This window comes from Hyaena hyaena, unplaced genomic scaffold (genome assembly GCF_003009895.1).
Source record: "Hyaena hyaena isolate Hyena2069 unplaced genomic scaffold, ASM300989v1 scaffold_65, whole genome shotgun sequence".
NCBI lineage: Eukaryota > Metazoa > Chordata > Mammalia > Carnivora > Hyaenidae > Hyaena > Hyaena hyaena.
In genome coordinates this window covers 160,997-187,697 of record NW_024080697.1, presented here as the reverse complement: position 1 = coordinate 187,697, position 26,701 = coordinate 160,997, and the positions used below count along the sequence as shown (strand labels likewise).

General features: G+C 44.4%; 2 protein-coding genes across 5 annotated transcripts in view; one reads left to right on the top strand and one right to left on the bottom strand.

Moving 5' to 3' along the window:
- Positions 1-26,701, top strand: part of HEATR4 (HEAT repeat containing 4) — a 41,783-nt gene that overhangs the window by 4,998 nt on the left and 10,084 nt on the right. Inside the window, exons 2-16 of the mRNA XM_039232287.1 lie at positions 1-954; positions 2,119-2,309; positions 3,324-3,464; positions 7,452-7,655; positions 8,923-9,066; positions 12,665-12,844; positions 14,276-14,436; positions 15,083-15,187; positions 17,417-17,535; positions 19,416-19,596; positions 20,389-20,458; positions 21,231-21,420; positions 22,093-22,171; positions 22,884-23,043; positions 24,459-24,517. Of these exons, the coding sequence (XP_039088218.1) occupies positions 71-954; positions 2,119-2,309; positions 3,324-3,464; positions 7,452-7,655; positions 8,923-9,066; positions 12,665-12,844; positions 14,276-14,436; positions 15,083-15,187; positions 17,417-17,535; positions 19,416-19,596; positions 20,389-20,458; positions 21,231-21,420; positions 22,093-22,171; positions 22,884-23,043; positions 24,459-24,517 (2,868 nt within the window). The 5' untranslated portion in view covers positions 1-70. The remainder of the gene's footprint in view (positions 955-2,118; positions 2,310-3,323; positions 3,465-7,451; positions 7,656-8,922; positions 9,067-12,664; positions 12,845-14,275; positions 14,437-15,082; positions 15,188-17,416; positions 17,536-19,415; positions 19,597-20,388; positions 20,459-21,230; positions 21,421-22,092; positions 22,172-22,883; positions 23,044-24,458; positions 24,518-26,701) is intronic.
- On the bottom strand, positions 395-26,701 carry RIOX1 (ribosomal oxygenase 1). 4 transcript variants are annotated; one of them, XM_039232291.1, is made up of 3 exons: positions 25,129-26,701; positions 23,622-23,798; positions 395-856 (listed from the first exon to the last, which is right to left on the bottom strand). In XM_039232291.1, the coding sequence occupies exons 1-2, from the start codon at positions 26,647-26,649 to the stop codon at positions 23,658-23,660; spliced, it is 1,662 nt and encodes a 553-aa protein (XP_039088222.1). In that variant the 5' UTR covers positions 26,650-26,701; the 3' UTR covers positions 395-856; positions 23,622-23,657. The 4 variants fall into 4 exon arrangements, with proteins under 4 accessions (XP_039088222.1, XP_039088221.1, XP_039088220.1 ...); XM_039232290.1 differs by lacking the exon at positions 395-856 and adding an exon at positions 19,158-19,575; XM_039232289.1 differs by lacking the exon at positions 395-856 and having other exon boundaries at positions 22,626-23,798.

Below are 26,701 nucleotides of genomic sequence, written 5' to 3'. Positions count from 1 at the left end.
GTTCCTGGTTACGCCTCCAAGCCCTGCATCTGGACCAGGCAGTGTGGAAGGAAGCCTTTGCTGGGAAAGGATGACCAGAACCCAATATGAAAAGACCTTTCTTTCCCATCATTTCCATCAATCACACCCCCCACGGCTGGGATGGGGCATGTTCTTTACCCCCTTGAAACCAAGGAACAAGGAGGAAAGTGCCTCCATCTCCAATGTACCTCCAGTCTACCACTTTAGCACACATCACTGTGCACACCTCAAGAACCAGTATCTGAAAAAGGCTGCTACAAGACTTACCTTCTCTGAGGAGGTGGTGTGGCAGCGAGGGCTTCCCAGCATCCCTTTCAGCAAGTACAACTTTGACCATCTCTACAATGCAGACCACATCATCCAGCCTACCCAGATCAGTAGGGCCCAATCTGAGAAATCCATCGGCTTCAAGTTCTTGGGCTCTTCAGGTCCCTCAGCAAGAGTCACCTCCCAGGCTGGAAAAACAGAAAGCTCTCCCATTCTTAAGAAGCACCTGAAGGAATCAAAGCCAGCAAGTGTGGTCCAGGAAAAACCGTCCTCTCTCATCCCTCATTCCTTCAGGGATCCAGACATGCTGGGTCTGTCACTTTCTCCAGCTGTGAACCTGGAAGAGAGGGAAGCCTGGCTTCCACCTCCTGAGAAGGAGGCCAGAGCCTGGGAAGCCATTGTGCTGGAAAAGCTGAACAAGCGCACAGCCCGATGGATCCAGAGCAAGCGTCCCATAAGGTCTGGAGTATCCCCCAACAAGTGGCAGAGCTTTCTGCGCCAGCAGTATGACTGGAGCCACATCCGGGATGAGCTTACTTCCACCAGTGACCTGGAGCTCTTGAAACAGCTAGAGGAAGAAGAAACAGGAGAATTTGAGGATAGAAGTGTTATCCTGCCAACCCAGGAGAAAAAGAAGCCCGAGCTGCTGCTTCCTGTTTACTATAGGTAGACTGCCTGAGGCCTCTAGTACATCTTTGAGAATCCTTGGCTCCCCTTCAAGGACTCCTGAGTTAGTTCACATTCCTCATTTCAGAATGTGCTGTCCCATCAATGTCTTGGGGTTCTCCATTGCCAACCTGTTCTCTAAGATCTCTGTAAAGTGAGGTTTCATAGCCTCAGCACTACTGACATCCCAGTCTGGATAATCCTGTTGTGGGGGTCTGCCTTATACCTTGTAGGATGTTTAGTAACACCCCACTCTCCATTTGTGATAACCAGAGAAGTCTCCAGTCATTGACACATGTCCCCTTAAGGGACAAAGTCACTCTCAGTTGAGAACCACTTCTTTTAAAGGGATTGGTTTTGGGCCTTTCCTAACAGACTTAGCGATTCTGCTGATCCAGTTACAATCCAAGTGCTCCCAGAAATGTATCCATGGGGAGAATAAGAAGGCCTTAAGGCTCTGAGGTTTGGTCCTGCCTCACTTTGAATAAGGAGCCAATGTGTCAGTGCCTCAAAAACAGACTGGCAGTAGGACAGAGAACTAAGCCTGAGGGAAGATTACTATATATTTCTGATTGCTTCCTTCTCATGGATAGCTAGATCGAAAACTGGAGCTAGCATAATGTCCTTGATTCCCAAAAGTGAACTAAAAGTGGGAATCCATTAATTTATCCATTTATTGAATAAATATAAGCTGCATTCCCACTACTTGCCAGGTACTCTGTAAAGTGATGGGAATACAACGTAAACAAGAGATATGGACCCTATAAAGAGCTTATATGTTCACTGGGATGGAAAGACATTAAATAAGCACACACATGATAAAGTGAGATAATGTAGGAATTGGTTCCCTTCCCCACGTCAATGCAACCTCTAAGGGCACCAATGTTTAAAATAAAAAAACAGTAATGCCAGGAGCATGGCCACTCTTTCAACCTGTCCAGTGGCTACAGGGGTAACTCTATTAGAGGAGGAGGAAGGTGGCTGCTGATAGGTTCCTTCACATGGCACCTTGGGAGCAAAGTGAAGAGTTAAACATAGGTGTTTTCCAGATGCTCATGTGAGTATGAAGTGAGTTTACAAAGGAGCTGTGGGTCTGATGGAAAGCAGGAGGTCCATCTCCCACCTTTCCTTCTCTCCCTCTCTCGCTCTCTCCCTCCTGCTAAGATTGCCCAATTACTTGCCTCAAGTGCAGAGAGGTGAAACTATGCCTGGCAACAATAAGACTGCTGAGGATATCAAAGGAAAGAAGAACATCTACCAGCCCCCGGACCAGAGGTACTTCCGACAGGTGAATCCTCGAGCTGGAAAGTTTGCTTACTCCACAGACAACACCTTTGAACAGGAAATATACTTTGGTAATAGAGCTGGGTCACTGTGCTGGGGGCAGAGGTGGGCATGAAGCAGGGAGGTGGAAGATAGAGGATGAAACAGTCATAGGTGTGGATAAGAGGCTCTGGATGACCAAGGTGTTCATGGCAACATCCCCTATATACCAGCACAGGAGGTTTTTTATGGGGGACTGGGGGTTGGGAGGAGGCAGGCAGATATCTGGTAGGGATGAAACTGTTCTCCCTCTTCCCCTTTCTCTATCCCTTTATCTTACTAAGGACACTGTGGAGGGTGGGGTCATAAAGTAAACAAATTTGGCTCTAAGAACAACTACCTCTTCTGTCTTCTTTCTTTCCCTTTGAGATAATCCCCCATTGAGGTGCTGTGTTAGAAAAACTTCATGGGATTTGGAGTCTAGTGGAGCCTGGCTTAGCACCCTTCCACTAACCTTCAGCAAATTATGTAATCCCTCTGAACCTTATATATCTTATTTATAAAATGATATTAACCAAAATGCACTTCAAGTAAATAACAGACAAGAAAGCATCCATAATGCTTCCTGGCCCATGCTTAATAAATGTCCACTACCTTCCCCTTCCATCTTGCTATCCTTTAGATGCCTGGGCTTCCAATATACACGATCTAGGTCTGTATGTTCTAAGCTGTTTATTCTTCCTTGCCCCCATCTTGTTCCTAAACTGTCAACTGAAAGTCTCCCTAAAGCACTTAACAGAATTATTCAGATGAAGGTATTTATGACTGAATTAAATACCCCTTTATTAGTACTTAATTTTTAATAGGGGACAATGCCTATAAGTTAGACAGATTCTGCTTTGGTTTCCAAGCCTCTATGATGCCACCAGCTTGTATTTCCAAGTAACAATCCCCTTCAAGGGATGCCCCCACATCATGGTAGTCACCAGTCCTAAGGGGTTAGAGTAAAGCAAAAGGAAATTGGGCCTGATCCTGGTGACTGAAAACCCAGCAAGACAGGAATGAGGGTGGTAATAATGATTCCTTATTTCTTTATCTGTTCACAGATGAAGTCCAGGTCATCCACCAGATTGGTGCGAAGAGAGACCATATTTTACTGGAAAACTTTAATCGGTACAAGAAGCAGCTATCCAAAGTTTTCCCTGAAACCCCGGAAAGGTGGACTTCCCAGCCAGTTCCTGAAGCACGTAAGCAGAAAGTGGATAATAGGAGTGATGAGGGAAGCGTGGCTATTTCTTGAAGGCCTCTGTTTCATAGGGTGGGCATCACCAGTATGTAGCAAAATCACTTCCTGCCAACATAAAATTATAAAACACTAACTGTAACTAGGAAGAATCTTTGTGGAACATCCATTCAGTTGAAATCAGGTAAGATCTACATGTAACCAAGAGATTTAGGGCTGGTAATTACCAATGAGGCAGGTCTCATTTTCTTCCTTTACTTCTAGAAGTACATTGAACCCTTGATCCAGCACTGTCCTGTCCCTTTGGACTACCTCCCATTCCATTCTTTTTTTTTTTAATTTTTTTTTAATGTTTTATTTCTAGGAGAGAGAGAGAGAGAGAGACAGCGTAAGCAGGGGAGGGTCAGAGAGAGAGGGAGTCACAGACCGAAACAGGCTCCAGGCTCTGAGCTGGCAGTCAGCACAGAGCCCGACGTGGGGCTCGAACCCACGAACCGCGAGATCATGACCTAAGCGAAAGTCGGACGCTTAACCGACTAAGCCACCCAGGCGCCCCCCTCCCATTCCATTCTTAGCCCACACCTGCCTAGGTACTAGGGTCATCCTCTGTTCTAAATTTCTGTTTCATGAGCATATCATTCTTGGGGTGCCTGGTTGGCTCAGTTGGTAGAGCATGAAAGAGGAGAATCTTTTCCAAAAATTGTTTCTTGTTTATGCTACAGGTTTCTTATAGCTTTTTTTTTTTAAGTTTATTTATTTTGAGAGAGAGAGAATCACAAGCAGGCTCCTCACTGTCAGCACAGAGCCTGACTTAGGGGCTCAAACCGACAAATCATGAGATCATGACCTGAGCTGAAATCAAGAGTCAGATGCTTAACCAACTGAGCCACTCATGCACCCCAAGAGAGAATCTTAAGCAGGCTCCATGCTCAGCACAGAGACCAATGTGGGAGGTCAATTCTATGACCCTTGGGTCATAACTTGAGCCAAAATCAAAAGTCACTGAAACCATGCCACCAAAATCAAGCCGAAACCAAGCCACCCAGGAGCCTGGAACATGCGACTCTTGATCTCTGGGTTGTTAGAGTCCCGTGTTGGGTGTAGAGATTACTTAAAAAAAAAAAAAGAATATCATTCTTTATTCTGAGAGAGAGAGTTAGAGAGAGAGAGAGAGAGAGAGAAAGGAGATGGCTAGGAAATGAACTTATGAAACAAAAAGTGCTCATCCTCCAAGGGACTGTGCTTCCATGTCCCATGACTCTTCTCTTTGCAGTGTTACTGCTCCGATGGGCCCCCAGTGAACAGAAACTAACGGTAGCAGTGGAGAAAGCACCCCAACAAAGCCTTTGACTGGATCTAGGCAAGTCACCTTCTGGGGCTTCACTAGCTTCATTAAAGCTACTAATCACCCCTACAGCAAGACACTTTTGTAATACCTACTGATTTTTGTGATATTTATTGATACTTAGGGGACTTTGTGAATGCATTTTATAAACCAGTAAGTGCTGTACAAACTCAAGGATTTATTATTAGTATACTACCTTCCCAGAAGCCAAATGGATTATATATGTTCTCGCCTCTAAAAAGAGGCAAATCCACAGGGACAGAAAGTTGATCAGGTTGCTGGGGGAAGTACGGAATAGGCACAAGGTTTCTGTATATTCACAACTCTGTGAATATACTTTAAAAACACTGAAATGTATACATTTTAAAAGGATGAATTTTATAGGACATGACTTCTACCTCAAAGGTGTTTTAAAAAAACAACTTCCCCTGCTGCGTTCAGAAGCCCCACCACCTGCCTCACAGGCATTTTCCCCTAGTGTGCTCGATGCCTGTTCTCTTCTCCCTCAAACATAGAATATTTAATGAACAGAAGCTGTAGAATCTTTTCCAAACTTCTTTTTTTAAATAGTGTTTGAAATTGGAGGTGCCTGGCTGGCTCCATCAGTAGAGCCTACGACTCTTGATCTCAAGGTCATGAGTTTCAAGCCCCACATTGGGGGTGGAGCCTACTTTAAATAGTATTTGAAATTGTTCTGGGAGAAGGCAAGTTGGAATAGTAATATACACACACCTTCTTATAACTATTTTACTCCTTATCTCAGGAAATACTAGGTATGAAAGAGCCTGAAAAAAAAAAAATGAAAGAAAATTCCTGGAGTTAGATGTGGGTAGATTATTTTACTCTCCATTTTGATTGAATTGAAAAACCTAATAATTTCTTTAAAATGACAAAAATTCTCAAGATACAAAGTATACTTACTGCTGTATAGCCTTAATTCCCCCCAAATCATGATATAAAACTCTAGGATGCCCAGAAGATCACTACAGTTCTTATATATTAAGCACAGGTCTTATGGTGCAAAGTCAAAGGCACCATTTGTTTCTGCCAGAAAGCATACTGTGCTTTTTATCCCACAGAAAGCCAAAGGATTGTTTCTTCATGTGCTCCCTTCAGAGGACTTTTTTTTACATTTGTTTTGAGGGGGAGGGAGGATGCAGAGAGAGAGGAAGAGAGAAAATCCAAGCACTATCAGCGAAGAGTCCAGATGCAGGGCTCGATCCCACAAACTGCAAAATCACAACTTGCGCCGAAATCAAGAGTCAGACACCCAACCAAATGAACCACCCAGGCGCCCCATCTTCAAAGAGGACTTTTGACATGGAACATGGCTAGTGGATGGGTTTTAACCTGCATAGAACTTACAGGACCAGAAGTAAAATTAATGTTGGCAGTTGTGCATGTTTAGTCCCACGGAGGTTAAATACCAGAAATACAAGACTTTCTCACATCCTTTTTAACTCCCTGAGCAGGGGGACAGAGGAGGAAAGGAAATAATCCAGCTACCTCTCACTTCTGGGAGGGATTTCAAGCAGGCCGAAAGGGAAGAAATGGTGCAATGTCATGTGGCAAAGTGTCGACTTCCTGGGAGCTGACCTGTCTGGATGTGATTCTACCACTCTGGCTGCACACCCTATACTGCAAAGGAAGCCAGCCCTCAACAGGGTGATTGAGCTTCCCCAGCATGACCAACCTGCAGCAGAACCATTCGGAGGGGATGCTCTGTATGGGCATCTGAGCTAAACTGCGCTCGAGTCTCACAAGACTCTCTACATTAGAAGAAAAAATGGCACTGCCTTCCTTGCTCAAAGGAAAGAATGGATTCAGAGCAAATCTAAATGTGTTAGAATGAAATCTGGGAAGAAACACGAACCATTGGTAGTGACAGATTAGAGCATGAGACTGATACGTGATGTAGCAGATTATGAATTTGGTGGCCTGGGAATATTTTTTATCTGTTTTGCCTTCACATAACTGCTGTTAGGGAGTGGCTTTCTGAATTTGACACCAGGGATATCACAAATTCTAGAAAATCTAACTATATTTATATAATATGCTCTTCTGTTCTCAAATTTCCAGCTGTTATTGGTCAGGATGAGGAAAAACCTAGAGACCTAAAACCTTTCAAATTTAGCAGCTTCTAGCAGCGTTCCTCCTCCCAAATAAAAAACATTAAAAAGAAACATAAAACATAAAACCAGCACCTAGCTGGCTCCAGCGAAGACCATGTGACTTTTGATCTCAGTGTTGTGAGTTTGAGCTCCATGTTGGTTGTAGAGGTTATTAAAATAAATAAACTTAAAAAAAAACATAAACTAGGAATGGACAATTACACTCTAAATTGCAATATATCAGATACTGAGTTTTACAAGAATATCTTATTACATGTAAACATATTTATGTTCCTAAAGATTAAATTTATAAAAGGTTTGCACAGATCTCAATTTCCCACCTGCCAACCCCCCACCAGCATGGCTTTATCATGTCTGCTATCAGGACTTTTCCTAACTATGAGACTTGTACTTAGTTTCCTGTATAATCATGGGAAAGTCTGCTCTGAGGAGTTTTGTTTTGTCTTAATGCTAGCTGGGAACACAGGGGCTAGGGCACTGGGCTAAGGCTGGCTCACACCGCCCTGCTGCACAGCCTGCAGGCCTGTGAAAGGAGCCCCGCGCTGGCTTGCTCTGCCCACCCCAGCCAACGATCTGCTGCTCCAGATGGGTGAGGAGGATGTGTCCATTAAGACCAGGAGGCAGAAGAAGCAGGAAAAATCCCAGGAGGAGGATGTGACTTGGGAGCTGGGGGTGCTGCAGCAGATGCTGCAGGAATGGAAGACTGCCTGGGCGCTGAGTAAGTGAAGGGGTGGGGGCGGGTCCTGAGATTCCAGTATATATTTTAGGGAGGAGGTGCTTACCTTGGACTAGTGTTTCTCAATCTCTGAGAATCCATTCCTTGTGAAACCTACAAATCTGGTTGCCTCATCAAGTTTACACTAGAGAAGAGCCTTTTACACAATCATAGTTGACTTGTATCTATAGGCTCTTTGCGTTGGCAGGTTTTACTTGAGTAAGTTGTGTGTACTCACTACATCGAGGACTCTTCACAGACAGGGACTGTCTCATGACCTCTGAAGCTTTACGCTCAATAAATGATGCATGAAGGGAATGACAAAATATGCTGCCCAAGCAGTGGAAATGTAGTAATCAAAAGAAACTGTAGTTGGCTGTGGTATAAACAACCCTTTTCCAAAATTTGTATGTGAAGCTGGGATTCTCAATATATCCATTCTGCCTTTGGAGATATGGGAGTAGAAGGCTGAGTGCCTAAGGGTAGAGTAAAGGCCTAGCAAAGACTGTGTAAAGCTATAAGATCGGAGGACTCAGGGCTGCTGGCTTGGAGAACACGAGACTAGTTTAATTAGCGTGGGATAAACAGGCAATCCATCACGTGTACTGTATTAGATAAACAAAAAAAGGTTGAAAGAGATTGAGTAAAACCTACTAGTAGGAACTCTGAAATAAAAGCTTGATACTTGCAGAGAAGTTAGCAATAAAATGAGGAAGACCTCAAAAGTCAGAGAGAAGAGCCCTCAAAGGCAGGGAAACATAACGATAAGCACAACCACTAACAGTTGAGCCCCTATTACCTTGCCAGCCATTTTGCTAAATACTTTGTCCAGTTAACTCATTTAATACTCAAAGTAACTCAATATGGTAGGTTCTAGTATCATTCTCATTTTACAAATGAGAAATATTAAGCTCAGAGAAGTTAAGTAACTCATCCAAGGTTATACAACTAATAACTCTGATTCCAAACTGGGTATGTTTGACAAAAAAGTACCCTTAATCACTATGTTTTGTCACCACTTTCATTTTCCAGAGGGTAACAATTAAGAGCTATTTAAACAAAGAGAGATAGAATATAAAATGATGGGGATGGAGTTGTGTTTGGGAACTGCCCCAGAGGGTCCATGGATTATCAGAGAAGTAACTTCCCTAAGAACCCTGGGACCCTTTATTCAGCTGAGCTCATGTTTTGCTTGAATCATGCTAGAATGAAGAGGACTGCCTAACCCTAACCTAATGGTTTTCTTCTCATTTCCCTCCCTGTGGCATAGTTATTGAGTGGCACCATGAGACAGTAGAGGGCCTGCTGCAGGACTTGGTGGACATACATGAAGACATTCGGATCCAAGCCATCATCACATGTGCTACAGCTGCTTTGGAACGGCCCCGGATTGCCACCAGCCAAAGAGACTCAGGTAAGAGCCAGAACTGAAATATTTGAGAATATAAGCAACTCACACAGCCACAGATAATGTTAACGGGTGCAGACCTTCAACGTTATCTGAGATCATTTTACAAATGTGGAAACCAAGGCCCAGAGACTGTCCTGAATACACACACCTTATCAGCAACAGATATGAAATTAAAATTCCTGACTTACGGTCCAGTGCTTTTTACCTTACATTTCATTACCTTTTATTTGCTCAGCAGCTTCATGGAAGTCCACATTGTTCCACCTTGAGAGATCTCATTTGCAATAGCCCAAAATAATACACACACACACACATATATATATACACATATATGTACATACATATACACATACACATACTATATATATACATATACATATTATACACGCACAAGTATATATATATATATATATATATGTACATATATATATATATGCTTTCCCCTCCCAACTCTTTTAGCACTTCTTTTGACAGCACATCTGAATTCCAAACTGAACTAATCGCCATAAAGCCCTCCCCATGTTCCAAATCTCAATCAGCAGTCCTACAATCCATCTACTTTTTGAGCCAGAGCCCTGGGAGTCCTGGACAAATCCTTACTCTTCCCATAACCAATAAATTCTATTCATTCTGCTTCCCACTTTGTATATTCATTAGTCAACAGAGGAATATAAAAAGAGGTAATTCCCTTCCCCCAACTCACTTCCCAGTCCCAGTCCCACCCCATGACACTCCCCAGGGTCACCAATGTTTTGTTTGGCATTTCACATCTTTCTCTGTGCTTTTCCAAATATATGCCAACATGGATATAGGCTTTTCTATTTATTATAAAAATGAGTGAATTTTATCAGCCATTTCCTAGTTTTTTCTCCTTTAATTTGTGGATATGGTGAATCCTGTTGTTAGACTATAACAGATCATGATATATTACTCTTATTACTCTGCTGGGTTTGATTTGTAAATATTTTGTTTATTTGTTTATTTATTTTGAGAGAGAAGAGAGAGCACAAGCAGAGGAGGGGCAGAGAGAGGAGGAGAGAGAGAATAAACGATGAATTCTGTTGTTAGACTATAACAGATCATGATATATTACTCTTATTACTCTGCTGGGTTTGATTTGTAAATATTTTGTTTGTTTGTTTGTTTATTTTGAGAGAGATTAGAGAGCACAAGCAGAGGAGGGGCAGAGAGAGAAGGATAAAGAGAATCCCAAGCAGGCTCTGTTTTGTCAATATGGACCCTGACTCAGGGCTTAATCCCACACTCCATGAGATCATGACCTGAACTGAAATCAAGAGTCAATCGAAACTTAACTAACTGAGCCAGCTAGATGCCCTGATTTGTTAATATTTTAAAATGTTTTACTATATTTGGTAGTTGTTTTTTTTTAACTTCTGTTAAGTTTTAGTTTTCGCTAGCTTTATAAAATGAATTAAGGACGTAGCCATTTTTTCAAATGGTCTTAATCTTTTGGGAAAGAAATGTCAATAGCTTTTTTCCTTAGCTAAGCACTGAAAAAGGAAAAAGGAAAATTCCCCATTCACAATGGCCAGAAATCTAATCTACTGAAGTGTCAGTTTAACAAAACAGAGGGACCCAAATGATAAAGTGCTATTGAGAGGACATAAAACCAACTGACTTATTTCTCAAATGCCCTCAGATATCACCTTTAATGTGAAGCCTGGGCTGGCACTTTTTCCTCTCTGCGGCTGGTAGCATCCTAATATTATTTTGTCCTAATAGTTATTAGTCTATCATAATTGTCCGTTTACATTTTTGCCTTTCCTACCAGACAAGGAACTCCTTAATGGCAGAGACTAATTTTATTTCTTCAATGTTGTTAGGTTTTTAAAGTTTCATTTCACTTATTTTCTATCTGCCAAGTTCCAGACATGGGCATTTTTGCTACCGATTTTCAAATCTGCTGGAAAACTCTTCATTTCTCTTACCTGATTAACTTCTTTACTTGTCCTTCAATTTTCAGCTATCAACTCCTCTGAAGTCTTCCCTGCTCCATCACCCAGACTTGGTTCATTATTCCCACTATATGCTTCCATGCATATACTTTTTTAAAAAAGCTGTATTCCCATTGTGGGGCTTGAACTCACAATCCCAAGATCAAGAGTTGCATGCGCCCCACACATTTTTTATTGTATACTTATTTCTTTGAGTATTAAATGGATGATGTATTTTCAGTGCCTGGCACACATAAAACCTTCACTAGCCAGCAACAGATTATTATAATCTTATTCCCAGATCTTCCACATACATACAAAGAACACTTTTGTCTGCTCCCAGAATTATCTCTTCCATGTGATCCCTTTCACATGTCGTAGGTGTCTAGATTTTGATTTGTCTTTGTCTTGTTTCTTCCCCATACATTCCCAAAGAAAATGTTCTTACTCATTATTTCTTGAAATACTCGTTTGACTTCTACATACTCCCCTAAAGTACATGTGTTTCCATCTAGCCTATTCTTAACAAATGGCAGAGTAGCCCATGGCGGTAATAAAAATGGACAGATTAGAAACCCTAAAACTCCTAGTCACAAGTCCAGCTCTGTTGCTTCTTGGGAAATCAGTTAGCCTATCTGAATTTCAAACTCCTCATCTCTAAAATGAGGTAACTGTGTACGAAAAGTTAACAGACGCTTTCCCCTTCTACTTGGGAATTTGAGTGTTAAAATGCCTACCTGTTGCCCAGATAACCTGATAAGGATAGGAACTATCTTTATCAGCAACATTGTTTATGACAAAAATAAACTCTGGTTGATAAATCACATTTGGACTGGGAAAAACTGTAAGTGGAAATATAAATACTTTAAAGGGCACCATCCTTTGGGCTTCTATGGATGCTATGACTTATAACAGGTATGCCCTTTGTGGACCCTGGAATTATATCTATGGAGTTGTTCTAAGACATACCAACTCCTGTGGAACATAGGACTTGTCCCCAGAAGGATGTGTGGAATGCTGTACAGACTGCATCACAAACTGGTCAAAAGGAATGCCTGCTGCTACCCTGTTGGCAAACTGTGCTCCTATCCTATATCCTTCAGAAGATTGGTGCTTTGTGTGGCCGATGAGTCTTGTGAGTCTAACTGTTTAACCTAAAAAGACTCCTGAAATAACACACATTTTAGGTGGGCTCTGTAGTTAATACCTGCCGTGCCTACTTCTATGAAGTCTAGAAGACTGAATGAGATAATATGAAAACATTTTAATTGGCAAAGTACTACCTAAATATAATTGCTATTATTATTATTATAAATACAAAAAAATTATATGAAAAATAGGTTGATTTCCATCACTAAAACTAATGATGAAGGTCACCGTAGTCTGGCTAAAAACCTTCTGTGGCTTGAATCCAACTCTTTAGAGGCCAGATGATAAAGGATTGGGAACTGGCATACCCAGCAGAGAAGTGAACCATAAAACCCTGACCAGTGCAGGGGCTCAGCTAAACTCTAATTATATTAAGTAGCAGTAAGCATCTGCAACTGAGACTGAGGTCTACCACTATGTGGCTATGGGAAGGAAGCTTTGTTTCAGGGAAAATCAAAAGGGCTAGCATCTCTTACCTGGTTCTCTTTTGATCACAGACAAAGAGACTGTGAAGGCCCCATCTATCAAGGACTTGCCAGAGGTTCTACAGCCCGCCCTGGAAGCTGCTCTTTGTGATAAAAATGCTAATGTGCGGATGGCAGCGGCAGTATGCCACTATGCTGTACAGTCACATAATCCCCTTGCCCGGGACATCATGCAGACTGCCCTTTTAAATGGTGAGTAACTCCTTGACACTTGTGACCTAGGGATATGGGGTAAAGACAGGACATCTCACCATCAGCTTTTCCTGATCCTCTCTTCTGCAATATCATACTTTGTGATGTCTACTGTATTGGAGGGTTTGGGTTTAGGTGTATCAACATCTAGAGATAGCAGGTCCTAGGGTACTTTTCCAAAATAGATACACTGCCACCTAGTGGTACCTAAATATTTCAGAGATGCATTTGCCTAGAAACCATGTCCCCTTTCACACAAATTTACTTTTTTAAAGAAGTTTGTGTTTAGGGGCACCTGGGTGGCTCAGTCAGTTAAGCATCTGACTCTTGATTTTGGCTCAGATCACAATCCCAGGGTTGTGGACTCAAGCCCTGCATTGGACAGCATGGAGCCTGCTTGGGATTCTCTCTCTCTCTCTTCTCTCTCTCTCTCTCTCTCTCTCTCCCCCCTCCCCTGCTCATGCTTTCTCTCTCTCAAAATAAATAAACTTAAGAAAAAAGTTTGTTTGTGTGTTTATGTATGTATGTATGTATATATGTATGTATATAATCTCAACACCTAGCATAGGGCTCAAACTTAGGACCCTGAGATCGAGAGTCATATGCTCTTTTGACTGAGCCAGCCAAGAGCCTCACCACAGATTTACTTTTTTTTTATGTTTATTATTTTTGAGAGAGAAAGCACAAGCAGGGGTGGGGGAGAGAGAGGGAGACACAGACTCTGAAGCAAGCTCCAGGCTCTGAGCTGTCAGCACAGAGCCTGACACAGGGCTCGAACTCACAAACCATGAGATCATGACCTGAGTCAAAGCCAGTCCCTTAACTGACTGAGTCACCCAGGTGCCCCCACAGATTTACTTTTAATTGAAAAGATGTAACAATACTAAAGAATACTTTCTGAGAAAAAAATCATCCCTTGAACACATCATGCTTCCATTTTCTACATTAACTTACAGGCATTGTCCACATAAAGCAAAAAGTTGTCAGGTGATTTGCCCAAGGAGACTGACCACTCTCTGAAAAAGAGCCTGTTGCTTTTCTAGGGGGCTGAGCAGACAAGGATGACTGGCTGACTGGTTTGGCCTTCCGCGTATAGACTCTCAATAACTTAATTCATCGTCTTAAGAAAGCCTCCACTCCAGCCTTCCCAATCTCTAGGGGAACGAACAACTGTATCTCTTACCCAGGGCATAAGATCCTTGTTGCTGTTACCCAACAAGAGCCTTTTAGGATTTTACTTTTCAGGTTAAGATTGTCAGTCTATATTGAAAACCTTGATGTGATCCATTTAAATATAGGCTTTGACTTCTATATGAAGAGGGGCACAGGGAAGTGAGATACCAAGCAGGCAACAGCCTTGAGTGCCAACCCTGAGGCTGTTAGTTCGCTCTGTGGGGAGAGAAGATCACCACTTTTTACCCCACCTGACAGGTAACAGCGTGGACAGCTGGGCTGCAGCTCAGTGCCTGGCGCTGGAAGGTGCTGCCACATACCCTGTGATTAAGAGGATCCTCCAGCAGCTGTTTAACAAGAAGAATGAGGATACTGAGCACCAGTCTTGTATGCTCCTGAGCCATCTCAGTGGGAAGACAGTAGGTGTCCATTACAGGATCAAAGAAAGAAACCAAGTTGTGGGGAACATTTGAGTCTTTGAGGTCAGTGCATGTAAGGAACTGAAAATGCAGGTGGTTGAGTAACAAGATCTCACACATTGTTAAAGCTGGACTACACGTGTTGGTGAACTGGGGTACAGAGGTGTGTATACAAGAAAAAGCGACATCAGCCACCTGAGAGAAAGATGAGAAAAGTAGGTTGCAGATGGTTTCTGTGTTTGCAAGAAGAGTTGTGATATGTAGAATTTGCTTCTGCTACAAGTTTACAATTGAAAACTGCACAAGACCCACAAGTGTGTTTACTTTCAGTAGAGATGTGAAACTCAAAAAGACTGAGGCATATACAAATCACTTTAGGAGTAAAGATAGTTAAAGAGAAGGCCCCAGTTTTCTGGTCAGGTTACTAGATCTGTATTTTGTTCTCGGATTTATGTTTCCAGAAGTCAGCTGGCTCAGAAAAAAAGTGCCCTGTATCTTGTAAACCACTCTTTCCTTTGGAGGGATGGGCGTTTCATATACTTGTGACATTAATTATGCTGAATGCCATGTTAGGATAGAACTTCTTCAAGGCTCCAGCATCTCTCAAAGTTATCCTGAGTATCCACATAAGTTTCCCATTCCTCAGACCCTGATACACACCATGCTTGCTGTGGAGCTGAACAGCCACCAGTGGAAGGACCGGATTGTGGCCTGCCAGGCTCTCTCGCGGATCAGTGGGAATGTCAGTTTGGTAAGCCTTTTTGCGTTTCCAGGACAGAAAGTCTAAGCAAAAGGAGGCTGGGAGCCCTTTCACTTTTTGCTGCTACTTAATATCCCATTCTTACCAAGCAGATCTTTGTCTTGTGTGACTGAAGCCACCTACTCCTTAGCATGGTAGCAACCCACAAATTGTAATCCACCCACAAATAAGCAAAAAAATAAATAAAATAAAAAGCCAGAATTTATAAAATTTTTATAGTACTTTGACATTGCCTTAACATTAATCTACTAAGTATCAGTCAGTGACACCCACCCCCTCCACCTCCCAAACTGGTCCTTCAGCAGATAGTTTGAGAAGTATGGACTTAAACTACCCAACAACCCAACCATACTAGTGTCTGCACTGGCTCTAAGTGTTCAGCACATAGAGTAGGTATAAAACATAGTCACTACTGTGGCACCTGGGTGGCTCAGTTGGTTAGGTGTCTAACTTTTGGTTTCAGCTCAGGTCATGATCTCACAGTTGTGAGTTCGAGCTCTGCATTGGGCTCTGTGGGGGTAGAGTGGAGCCTGCTTGGGATTCTCACTCTCTCTGCCCCTCCTCACTTGTTTTTTTTCTTTAAATAAGACTAGCACACACAAATGATTCAAGAACAAGTGATAAATGCAAGATATGCTCTTAAAACTTTTCAAGAGACATTAGTGTAGGCTGAACCTATTAAAGTTCTGGGAAGGAGTGTGGGACAGATGGACAAGTCTTGGACAGAATGGAAGACGGACTTCCAGGCAAGGGAAACCCTGACCATCATTTGGGCTTTCACCTTCGTTGCCATTATTTTAAAGAATATCTTCAGCTATCCAAATGGAGATTTCCCCTTCTTCCTATGTGGCACTGTATCATTTCCTTGTAACACTGAGCACCTCCAAAATGGCCCAGAACACTGCTGTTCCCATGAGAAGTGAACACCTTCCACCCTTAAACCCTTGCATTTTAAGCAGAAAGCCCCAAATTTGGCAAAATTCAGTAAAATCACCTGAAGATGTTTTAGTTTTGGTTAATTCTGCCCCAGCTGTCATGTACACTTTCTCTAAAGTCCTGACCAGCAGCACAGGCATGACCTGGGCTTGTTAGAAGGGCAAAATGTCACTTCAGGCTAACTCAGTCAGAATCTCCATTTCAAATCTGACTCATTTGCACATTCATCTCCTTAGCACTTGTCACTCAGGATTGCCAATTCAAAGTAAAAAGACATGCAGAGCAAGCAGGGGACTGGTCAGATAAAGATGAGTGCTTCATGTCAGGTTGCTGGAATGAAGAAAGGCACTATATCAGTCCTTCACTAATTCAGTAAGCAAGCAGTTTCTGACTGCAGCCTACATGCTAGGCTCTATGCCAGCACTGGGGATGCAAAAATATTACGTCTTTTCTTGGTAAATGTTATAAATAGCTACAACAGAGGCAACTATAAAGTATAACAGGGATTCCTATGCTTACAGAGGGCAGAGGAGAGTTCACAGAGATGCTGTTTGAACTAAATCCTAAAAGATTTAGGTTTCCCAAAATAGAGGTCGCAAGCAGAGAGAATAGTTTGGGCACATTTACATAATCATGAACTACAACTGTAATAATCTTTGTGTCTTCTCTTCCTTTTTTTTTTTTTTTTTTTTGAGGAGGAGGAGGAGAGAGGCAGAGGTCATGTTGGGGAAAGGAGAATCCCAAGCAGGCTCCACACCTAGCTCAGGGCCTCACAACTGTGAGATCATGACCTGAACCGAAATAAAAATCAAGAGCTGGGTGCTTAACCAACTGAAGGCACCCAGGTACCCCTGTCTCTTTCCTAGTGAATGAAGTACTAATATATAGATATAATAATAAAATATACAGGTCAACCGTCCTGCTTTGTCCAGAACACAGGACTTTTAGAACTAAACCTGGAAAAGGCACAGTGGGATGAGTTGGTCACCCTATTAATGTATCACCATCAAATTTTAAGTCCTTCAAGTACAGATTACATTGACCCCAAAATAGTATAGTAGTTTATAGAGCCTAAGCTTAGCAAACCGAGTCTTAGTCTGCATTCTAGCATTCAACAGGTTTACCATGGGCAAGTAAACGTAAGACTCTATTTTGTCATCTGCAAATGGTAATCTGCTTCACTGGATTGTTTGGGAGGGTGGGTAAAAACACCTGGCACAGTGCCAAGCACAAAATTGACAATAAATGACAGCTATTTTATACCTAAATTATACCTATTTATAGGATATGAAACATAAGTTGATCCAGCTGATGCTGAGTGACTGGAATAAGGAAGTGAGACGTGCAGCTGCCCGAGCTCTGGGGCAAATGAGCCTTGGGAAAGAGGTGCATGACGCAATCAGGTAAGACCTAGTTAACCTGCACGCAGTAACTTTTCTATACTTAAGTGTTCAGGGAACCTGGGATCCAGTCAGCCAGCATCTGTTGAGTTGCTTTGTATGCTCAGCATTGTACTAGGTCCCACTGCAGGATTATCTTAAAAATAAAAAATTACCAGTCCCTATAGACACTAACAATGTGGCTAAGGAAAGAATCATTGAATGCCCACTAGGTGTTAAGCACTGTTTTGGATGATTGAGGGTATGACAGAATTCTGATTATACAGGCCAGGCATAATACACAAATGCTTAGAAAGGTCAGGGAAGATAGAAAGACTACACAGGCAGGGATGCCTAGGTGGCTCAGTCAGTTAGGCATCTGACTTCAGCTAAGGTCATGATTTCACTGTTTGTGAATTCAAGCCCCACATCGGGCTCTCTGTCAGCACAGAGTCTGCTTTAGATCCTTTCTCCCCGCCCCCTCTGCCCATCTCCTGCTGCTTCTCAAAAATAACCATTAAAAAAAAGGTACACGACCCCTGCAGTCACTTCTGCTCCCCACTGAACAGCAGCTGGCGGGACTTTGGTAGTCAAGATTGCTCAAGGAGCCTGGTGAGGGGCGGTAGTGTGGTGCCGGAAAGGTGCAGGCCTTCACAGAGCAGGCTTTCCTGGAGGGAGGATCCAGACCCCGCCACCGGCCTTTGAGGGCAACAGCATGGGGGGGGGGGGGGCTGGGGGCATCCACTTGGATATTTCATTTTCCCACTGAGTGGCCTCTTAAAGTGGTGGAAGGCCTGCAGATACCCTTGCTCATCAGACAGGGGACCCCACAGCAGAGATGCATATCTTGGCCAGGAGGGCTCTCTACCTGGGGTCTGAGTGTCTGACATCCCAGGTAAGTGTTAGGCTCTCAGATTCCCGGCTTGTCATGGCACAGACCTCAACACCGACGATTTCCTGGGGGTCAGGGCCCAGGGACAGCAGCCCCAGGTGTCGGCTCTCCTTTTGACATCGCGGGGTGTAGCGAAGTGATCTTGGGAAGTAAGGAAACCCCCAAGGTGCAAGTTACATTCCATCCTCAGAACAGCTTCCCTGAGTCCGTAACCCACTACAGAGGGTCTGGGCCCTGCCCCAGACTAACGACTAAGAGGCTTGGGAGGTAGGATCTGGGCATCTGGTGTTCAGAAACCCTCCATGGATGATTCCAATACCAAGTCAAGGCTGAGAGCCTGGCGGGTTACTGGAAACCGGCAGAAACCTGGTGATAACTTCCCTGTTGGAGATGTCCTTGGGTCTGTGGTTTCTTTCTGGCTGGGATTTGATGGTTTATTAGGTGGGAAACTCTGTCTTTTAAAAAAACTCTCAAGGGGCAGCTGGGTGGCTCAGTCGGTTGACCATCTGAGTCTTGATTTTGGTTCAGATCATGATCCCAGGGTTGTGGGTTCAAGCTCAGTATCGATTCTTTGTTTAAGGTTTTCTCTCTCTGCCCCTCTCCCCTGTCCCTCTCTGAAATAAAACATAATAAACAACAATAAAATGACTACATAGGCAAAGAGAAGGAAAGATATTTCCAGGCTGGCAGCCAAATGAAGAAATGAGGATGGCATGTGGGAGGGCAGTGGAGAGAACTAGACTGTAACAAGAGGTACATGAAAGTTTCCTTTATTCAGTCATTCAACATAGTTTAGTGCCCAGCATATGCTAGTTAGTAACAGTGGTTCAAGTAAATAAGAAAGTTGAGATCTCTACCCAGTGAAACTTCAACCTCACAGGCATAAGGCTGACTAGGAAAGGGTGGGAATGGATAATGGAGAGCCTGCAGAGGTTGGATTTACCTTGAGGGCATTGGTGGTGGGGATGCCAAAAGTTTAAGGAGAGAAAATAAAAGCACGTGTGCCTTACAGAGTCAAGCTGAGTCAAGGAAATTTCCAGGAGCGTGTGGAAGCTCTCTGCCTGATTGGTGGGCTCAAGCTCATGACTGCCAAGCTTCTCCCAAGCTTCCTGAATTGCTTCTCTGATGACTTCATGGTAGTTCGGCAGGCAGCCTGTTGGGCAGCAGGTGCCCTGCAGATCCGTGATAAGATGGTGAGTCAGAGAAACATGTTGCCATCTTACCTGATTAACCTGAAGAGGGCATTACCTGAGCTGCCCTTGTGCTTATTACACTCACCCTTCTGTAGGGACCCAGAATGAAAGATCAGAAACAGGGAGGTCAGGGGGTAGACTGGATACATCAATCAGTTAGAACCACATTTTGCTCCCAGCCAGCCCAGACTTACCTCTTGAGCACATCCCTGAATCCGGTTTTAGGATCAACTGCAGTGAATGGAGTTATGATCCCTAATTATTAGGGGCAAACCTGACTGGACGTGTTCTAAAGAAGCCTGTATGATGACAGAACTGTGAGCGGAGGAAAATCAATCTAGATAAGCGATGATTCAGCTAATACACTCTGTGTGCAGACCAGTACTTCAGCCTCCAGCTCATTTGTCACTAGAATTGATAGAAGCCCATTTTTCAGTTATAGCACATTTTATTTTTTGTTTTATCTGAGAAAGCATGCACATGTGAGCAGGGGAGAGGGGCATAGAAAGGGAGGGAAAGAGGGGGAGAGGGGGAAGAGGGGGGAGGGGGAGAGGGGGGTAGAGGGAGAGAGAATCTCAAGGAGGCTCAACACTTAGTGCAGAACCTGATATGGGGCTCGATCACACAACCCTGGGATCATGACCTGAGCTGAAATCAAGTGTCAGACACTGAACTAACTGAGCTGCCCAGGTACCTAATTATAGCACATTTTAGAGATAAGAGGGGTCCCTGTGTCTGGTTCATTTTTCCTCTGGTCCTCTCTACTCAACACTGCCCTTTTATTCATCCCAGGTCCTTGAATGCCTTTTGAAACTGGTAGACAGCGATCCTTACTGGAAAATCAAGGCCTTTGCCATTCAAGGTATGACAGGAGTGGCCCCAGCTCTTCAACTTCAAATAGCCTCCCAAATGCTAGTGTGGATCCCTAGAATCTCTCTAGGAAGGGAGTAAAGTGTAGCTGAAGGGATGATTACACCTTCTCAGAAGTTCTTGCCTGTGAAATTGAAGATTATTTTCTTCTTTTTAATTTTCAGTTGAAGATCCTGAGTCTGGGTTTATGTCAAATTTGTTAAGGCAAGGGGCTGACAAGACAGTCCCTGCCAACAGAATTAGGACTAAGTTCTAAGTAGGTATCCACTATAGGACTCTAAAAGTCACACCAGATTCAAGACTGCTACAGACTTAAAACACTGCCCTCAAATTTTCCTGGAGTTCCTTTTTAAGGATCTTTGCCCAAGGTAAACCTGTGAAGTAATTGTCTCCTTTCCCCATCATCTTGCCTTGATGAGGCCAGTCTTCTGAATTATCAGCCCCATTGTCTCACCCCTAGAAAAATAATTAGTGTATTCTCACATTGTAATGGGTAAGGATGGGATGGATCCTCCCTCCCTATCCCTACAAGAATCCTTTGGAGACAATGTCCTACTCTAATCCATCCCTAAAATTCGAATATTTGTCATCAAGAAAAAGACACCAACAATATACTTAGTTTAAGATTTGCAGTACTTAATTTAGCAGGTACCTGTCTACATATTATTACTATTTATTAATAAGGCCATTTCTGGATGTTAGGATATAGCCAGCTCCATCTTAAGTGATAGTGGAACATACATACTACCCTCTCATTTCTGCAGCTTTGGGTCAGATTGGCCAAGTGAGTCCCCAGCTGACAGACCTCCTGCTCTGGGCCATCCACTATGAAAAGTCACCAGGTGTACGACTAGAAGCTTGCCGTAGCATCCTAGCCCTCCATCTTCAAGGGGACCGGGTCAGGGACACCTTCCTAGATGTGCTGCTCCTAGAGAACCATGAGGCTGTTATAAAGTAAGCTTTAAACCTGATCCCTGCCATGACCTCTTGTACTGCCAACTCTCCCATCCTTGTTAACGGGATGCATCCCTGCCTTTCCAGGCTGCCTAACGGCTGTAAAAGCACAGGCTCGCCTGTGCCATTCACCTACCTACCTAAGTGAGTAACAAAAAATACTGGCCTAAATTAGATAGGCCATGTAGTTCACACACCTGTTCTCCATCCCAGGTGGTTTTAAGTTATTCACTTATTCAGCTAACATTTATCAAGTGCCTACTGTGATGACAGGCTTTAGAGTCAAAAAGACCATGGTCTCAATCCCAGGCTCAGGCATACGCTACCTATGTGAACATGGGTAAGTTAAACTTTCTGAGCCTGTTTTTCCATTATCAAATGTAGATAATAAGTCTGCCTTATGGGTCTGTGGTAATAATTAAAGAGATGACATGTTCAGTATCCACCACTAAGGTGTGTAATAAATGTTACCATTAGTATCTTCAGATTCATCCTAAAAACTACATCTACATCCCTGTAAGCTAAGCACCCGTTTTGCAGATAAGGCTCAGCAAAATGCAGTGAAGACTGGAATTTAGGATTCCTGTCTGATTCCTACTCCTGTATTTTCCATCCTGATACTTTTGTTTTTTAAGGATAAGAAAAATCTAAGAAATACCTCTTATCTTTCAGGGAAATTCACCAGGCAATGAAGATACTCAACTTAAAAAATGAAGGAAACCAAGAAATGCTTCAGGAGATCAAGAACAGGGTAAAGTGCAAGCTATGTTTTCAAGAGTTCCTCAGACCCTTTTTGCCACCACAGAAATACTTTCTACAACCCCTCAGATACATATTTTCTGAAGATACAAAACACCTATGCAAGATCAGATTATAAAACCCTATTAGTATAAATAAATAAATAAATAAAAAGTCACCCCATTCAGCCTATCAAGCAGCCCTCAAAATCAGGGTGGTTGTTTTTGAAATACTTATATTTCCTTACCTTCTCATTTCCTCCCCACCATCAACTAAACCAGAGTTGTTTTTCATAAGTAGACCTAGAGATGGAATGAGTGGCTAGAGCTAGCCCCATAGATTTTCCTTTTCCCTTTTAACTTCCTAATCTGGGCTTTTACCAAAGAACACTCTAGCTCAACAGGTGGTTCTAATTTTTCAGAGTTGTTAGATGAGATGAAGAAACAGAGGGACAAAGACTTTAAAAATGTAATCATCTTTCTTCATATAATTCACAAAACCAGCTTCACACCAAGCATTTCTTAGGTTCCTTTCATCATGCTCAAAAAGCTAAAGTAAATTTTTCATTAACAAGTGTAAAACCAACATCAGAAGAGAATGCTGTCTGAGGCACTGTACCACCTAACACCAATAGGCACAATACAAGAAGTTACTTTATTAATGCTTTTTGATGATTTGCAGCCTAATACAATTGTTTTTTTCCAACATCATTTCTTCTGATCTAGATTCAAACACTAAGTCAAAAGGACTTGCTGATACAGAAAATATTCAAGATGGAGAGGGTCATAGGAAAAATGAAGGAGGAAGCAAAACGTGTTTATTGGCAACCCAAGGAGGGGCAAAAACCACTGAAACTCCATACTTTTCTACAAGAAACTTTTCAGGGTAGGTTCCATAGCGGTGAGTACTATCACGTGACTCCTTTAGCAAGCCTTTTCTGGGATCTGGATGTTTGGGGAGTTTAGTTTCAGGCCAGTAGGATGAGTCAGGATAAGGCTACTACCTTTCCTTCTTGGCTGCCATCCTTTTAGTCCTTTTTTCTTTTTTCCTGCCTGTCTCCTGGCTTTTATTTATTTGCTATTTTGTCACTTAAAAAAAAAAAAAAAAAAGAGGTAGTTCTAACTGAACTGATTTGAAAGTTAGGTCCAACACTGACAGATTAAAAAAAACAAGAGTATAAAACCGACCAAAAAAACCTACTATATGTTTGATTAAGCAGCCAAATAAAGTCTTGTAAGTTTAAATTTTAATAGTAGTTACCTCTGGAGAGTAGAACTGGAGAGAGAGCTATCATTTTTATTTTATGTACATCCATGCTTTCCCAACTTAAAAAAAAAAAAAAAGACCTCAGAAAGTTCTCAACCTTATCTAACTGCACCTATCAGTTATGGTGATAGGCTCCAAAAGTTCCAGACACAACCTAAATGAAGCACAGACATCAAGCTGTACCAAAATATACTTACAAAATCTGTGTGCCCAGGCGTAGCGGCAGCCTCAGATCATTCAGCCAGCTGCCTACCAGCCACCACCCCAAACCCAGGTCTTCTGGTTCCAAGTCCAGTGCTCTCTCTTGTACACCAGGCTCTTTTCCACCAACCATGAAAATATTCACTTGTCAGGTTTGGGGAAGATTCTTCCAACTGCCAGAAAAAAAATGAGAGTGGAAAGTAACTTGAACACCAGCCTCCCTTTATGGCCAGCTTGCTATAAGTTGGTTTACAGAGGCCTATGATAGCACAACTAGGTGACATGCTGTCCCTTGGAGAGCAATGCCAGCCACTGATGCAAGCAAGCACAGAGCAAAAACAAAGCATTCTTAACTTTTCCTATAGGATTGTGCTGGTTGGGGTTCAAGTAGCATGATTAAAATGAATTCCCCCCAAAGTTACAGAATTGGCCTCAATCCTACAACCACCCCAAGTTACCTTTCACCTAAGCCATTATAGATTTTCCCTATCTCCCACCCCCCAACCCAATTCCTTCATAATAATCTAGCCTTTAAAAAGAGAAACATTCTTTGGCACTTTAATAACTTTTCTAATATTCATACAAACTCACAGTAACAAACAAGATACTGACCCCAACCCTCCCCCCAAACTGAAGAGAACTCAAATGAAGGATGCAAATTCCAAATAAAAACTTCTAATGTCTCAAGCAGAATGACACAGCAAGTGGTACACGGTACGCTGAAGCCTGGGGGTGATGAAGCTGGTGCTCTGAAATGATCAGGGATCAAAGTTACTTGTGCAGAAATAGCTCCTTTTTTCACCTCCAACTTCTGCTTTTACTTTTGTGCCTAGATGAAGTGGTGATTCCTGGAAAATCATCCGAAATTTGTGACATTAAAGCCGTCATAAAGGTAAATATGAGCAGTTATAAAGGTAAATGGTTATCAAAGTAAGAACAGGAGTCCCCCTGCCAAAAAGATGGTAATGGTGGTTAAAAGAGAATCACCACTGTCTTGCTTCCAGCAATCAACAAAAAACTAGTTCAGGTTAGAGGCATCTTGGTGAGCAGCAGCCCCTTGTCATATAACATGGTTGCTAAGGAAAGCTGGTCCTCCACCGTGTCACAGGGCAGGTCCCCTACTCTCACAAACTCTGGGTAGGAGCGGAGCAAAAGTTCCATGGCATCAGCTTGCTGAGGGTATATCTCCAAGCACTTAGGCTCTTCCAGATGATAAACACGGGAGTTCTCCACTGTGTAATAGAGAAACAAATGGCCTCCCTCACCCACCAGCCGAGCTATCCCATCCTGAAGCATGTGCACTTCTGTTTCTGTTGTCAACTGGGCCCCCACGTTAACAGGTTCTCCAGCCTCCCAGCGAATCGGGAGCCCATAGACACTTAGCGCCCTCTCCCTATCAGTCAGCACCGGGGGCAGAGAGTCGTGGATGAAGTCTTTGGCTCGCTGGTCAGCCACAGCATCGACAGGGGCAAAGTGTCCCAAGCGGGCAACCAAGACTCGCACCTTCTCCATAAAAGCGGTTCTTCGTGGATCCTTGGAATCCGAGTGCTGGGCCCCCATGTAATCCATGAAGTCTCGGGGAAGACCCCTTCGGAACTCCACATTTTCTTCCATCGCAGCCTGCACTGCCAGGGGCAGTACGGCCTCTAGGAAGTCGCCCCAGGTATTGCGCTGGTACGTGGACAAGGTGAGGTGCAGAGAGTGCACTCCATCCTGGCATTCGGCTTGGTGAATGAAGCCCCGAGGAAAGTAGAGCAAATCTCCAGGTTCCAACACAGTCTGCAGCACTGGCTCACCGAGGTCGTCCTGGCTGAAGTTGGGACTGGACGTCAGGGCTAGCTCCTCGGTCGGGACCCGGGGCCGGTACACACGCCAAAGTTTCCTACCTTCCAGCTGCAGCACAAAAGCCTCGATGTCGTCGTAGTGGGGGGCAAAGCCCTGCGAGTTGGGGGGCGTGAGGTAAACGTTGGAGCCTGCCATGCTTCCAAACTGCTCCTGGAGCACAGCCAGAAACTGCCACACCGTGGTCGAGAAAGCCTGCGGGCAGAGGAGGCGCAGGGAGCAGCCGGCCTGGTACAGGGCCCAGGCGGCGGCAGGCAGCGCGCGGCCGGGGGGGTTCAGGGTCTCGCGCCGCCCGTTGACGTAGCGAGCAGCGTCCAGATGCTGCCCGAACTGCACCTCCTCGTGGTGCAGCATGGAGTCCAGGTCTGCGGTGGAGAAGAGCCCCTGATAGTAGGCGTGGTCCTGCCGCCGCACCAGCACCGCCTCCCGCTCCCACAGGCGCCGGTAGAAATGGTCCGGCGGCATGGGCGAGATGAGCCACTCGAACAGGCGCGCCGCCCGCCGCCGGCTGCTGGGGATGCGGTTCAGCTCAGCTAGGACGCGCTGCAGCGGCGAGTCCCAGGCCAACTCCCCGCCCGCGCTATCCACCTGCGGCCCCGACAGCGTCGCGGGGGTCACAGACGGCGGTGCGGCCAAGTGCTGGGCAGGGCACAGCAGGGCCGAGGTTTCCACCACGCGGGCCGGCGCGGCAGGCACCTCCACCAGGCGCGCGGGCGGCGCGGAAGCCGGCACTAGGCGCGCGGGCAGGGCCGGGGCCTCCACCAGGCGGGCCGGCGGGGTCTGCGCTTCCACCAGGCGCCCCGGCGGGGTCTGCGTCTCCACTAGCGCGCGGGGGGTCTGCATGGAGCGGGCCGCGGGCGAGGCCTCCAGCAGCTCTGCAGGCCCCAGGTGGCCGTACGGCTCTCGCCGGGCCGCATCCGAGATGGTCGCTGCCCCACCAGCCAGCGGGTCTCCAGGATCGTCGACTGTCGACTCCACCCTCGAGTCCTCCGAGTCCTCGCTTGGCAGTGTCTGGGCCCTCAGTGCGGCCATGCGGGACGCTACGCTTCTCCTCAGCTGCCTTCGGATCTTCCTGGGCCTCAAGGGCAGGGCCAGGACCGACCCGCTATGTGGCTGCGGCTGGCGCCGGCGTCTCAACCGCCCGCGCCTCAACAGCCCGGCGCTAGCCCGGAGCCCGTCCATGGTGTGAGCCCCTTCGGAGCCCGGCCGGGGCTGGCTGGAAAAGGGATCTCGC

What these genes read in the sequence shown, in the direction of transcription:
- RIOX1 (XM_039232288.1), bottom strand. Translation starts at nt 26,649, where the DNA reads ATGGACGGGCTCCGGGCTAGCGCCGGGCTGTTGAGGCGCGGGCGGTTG.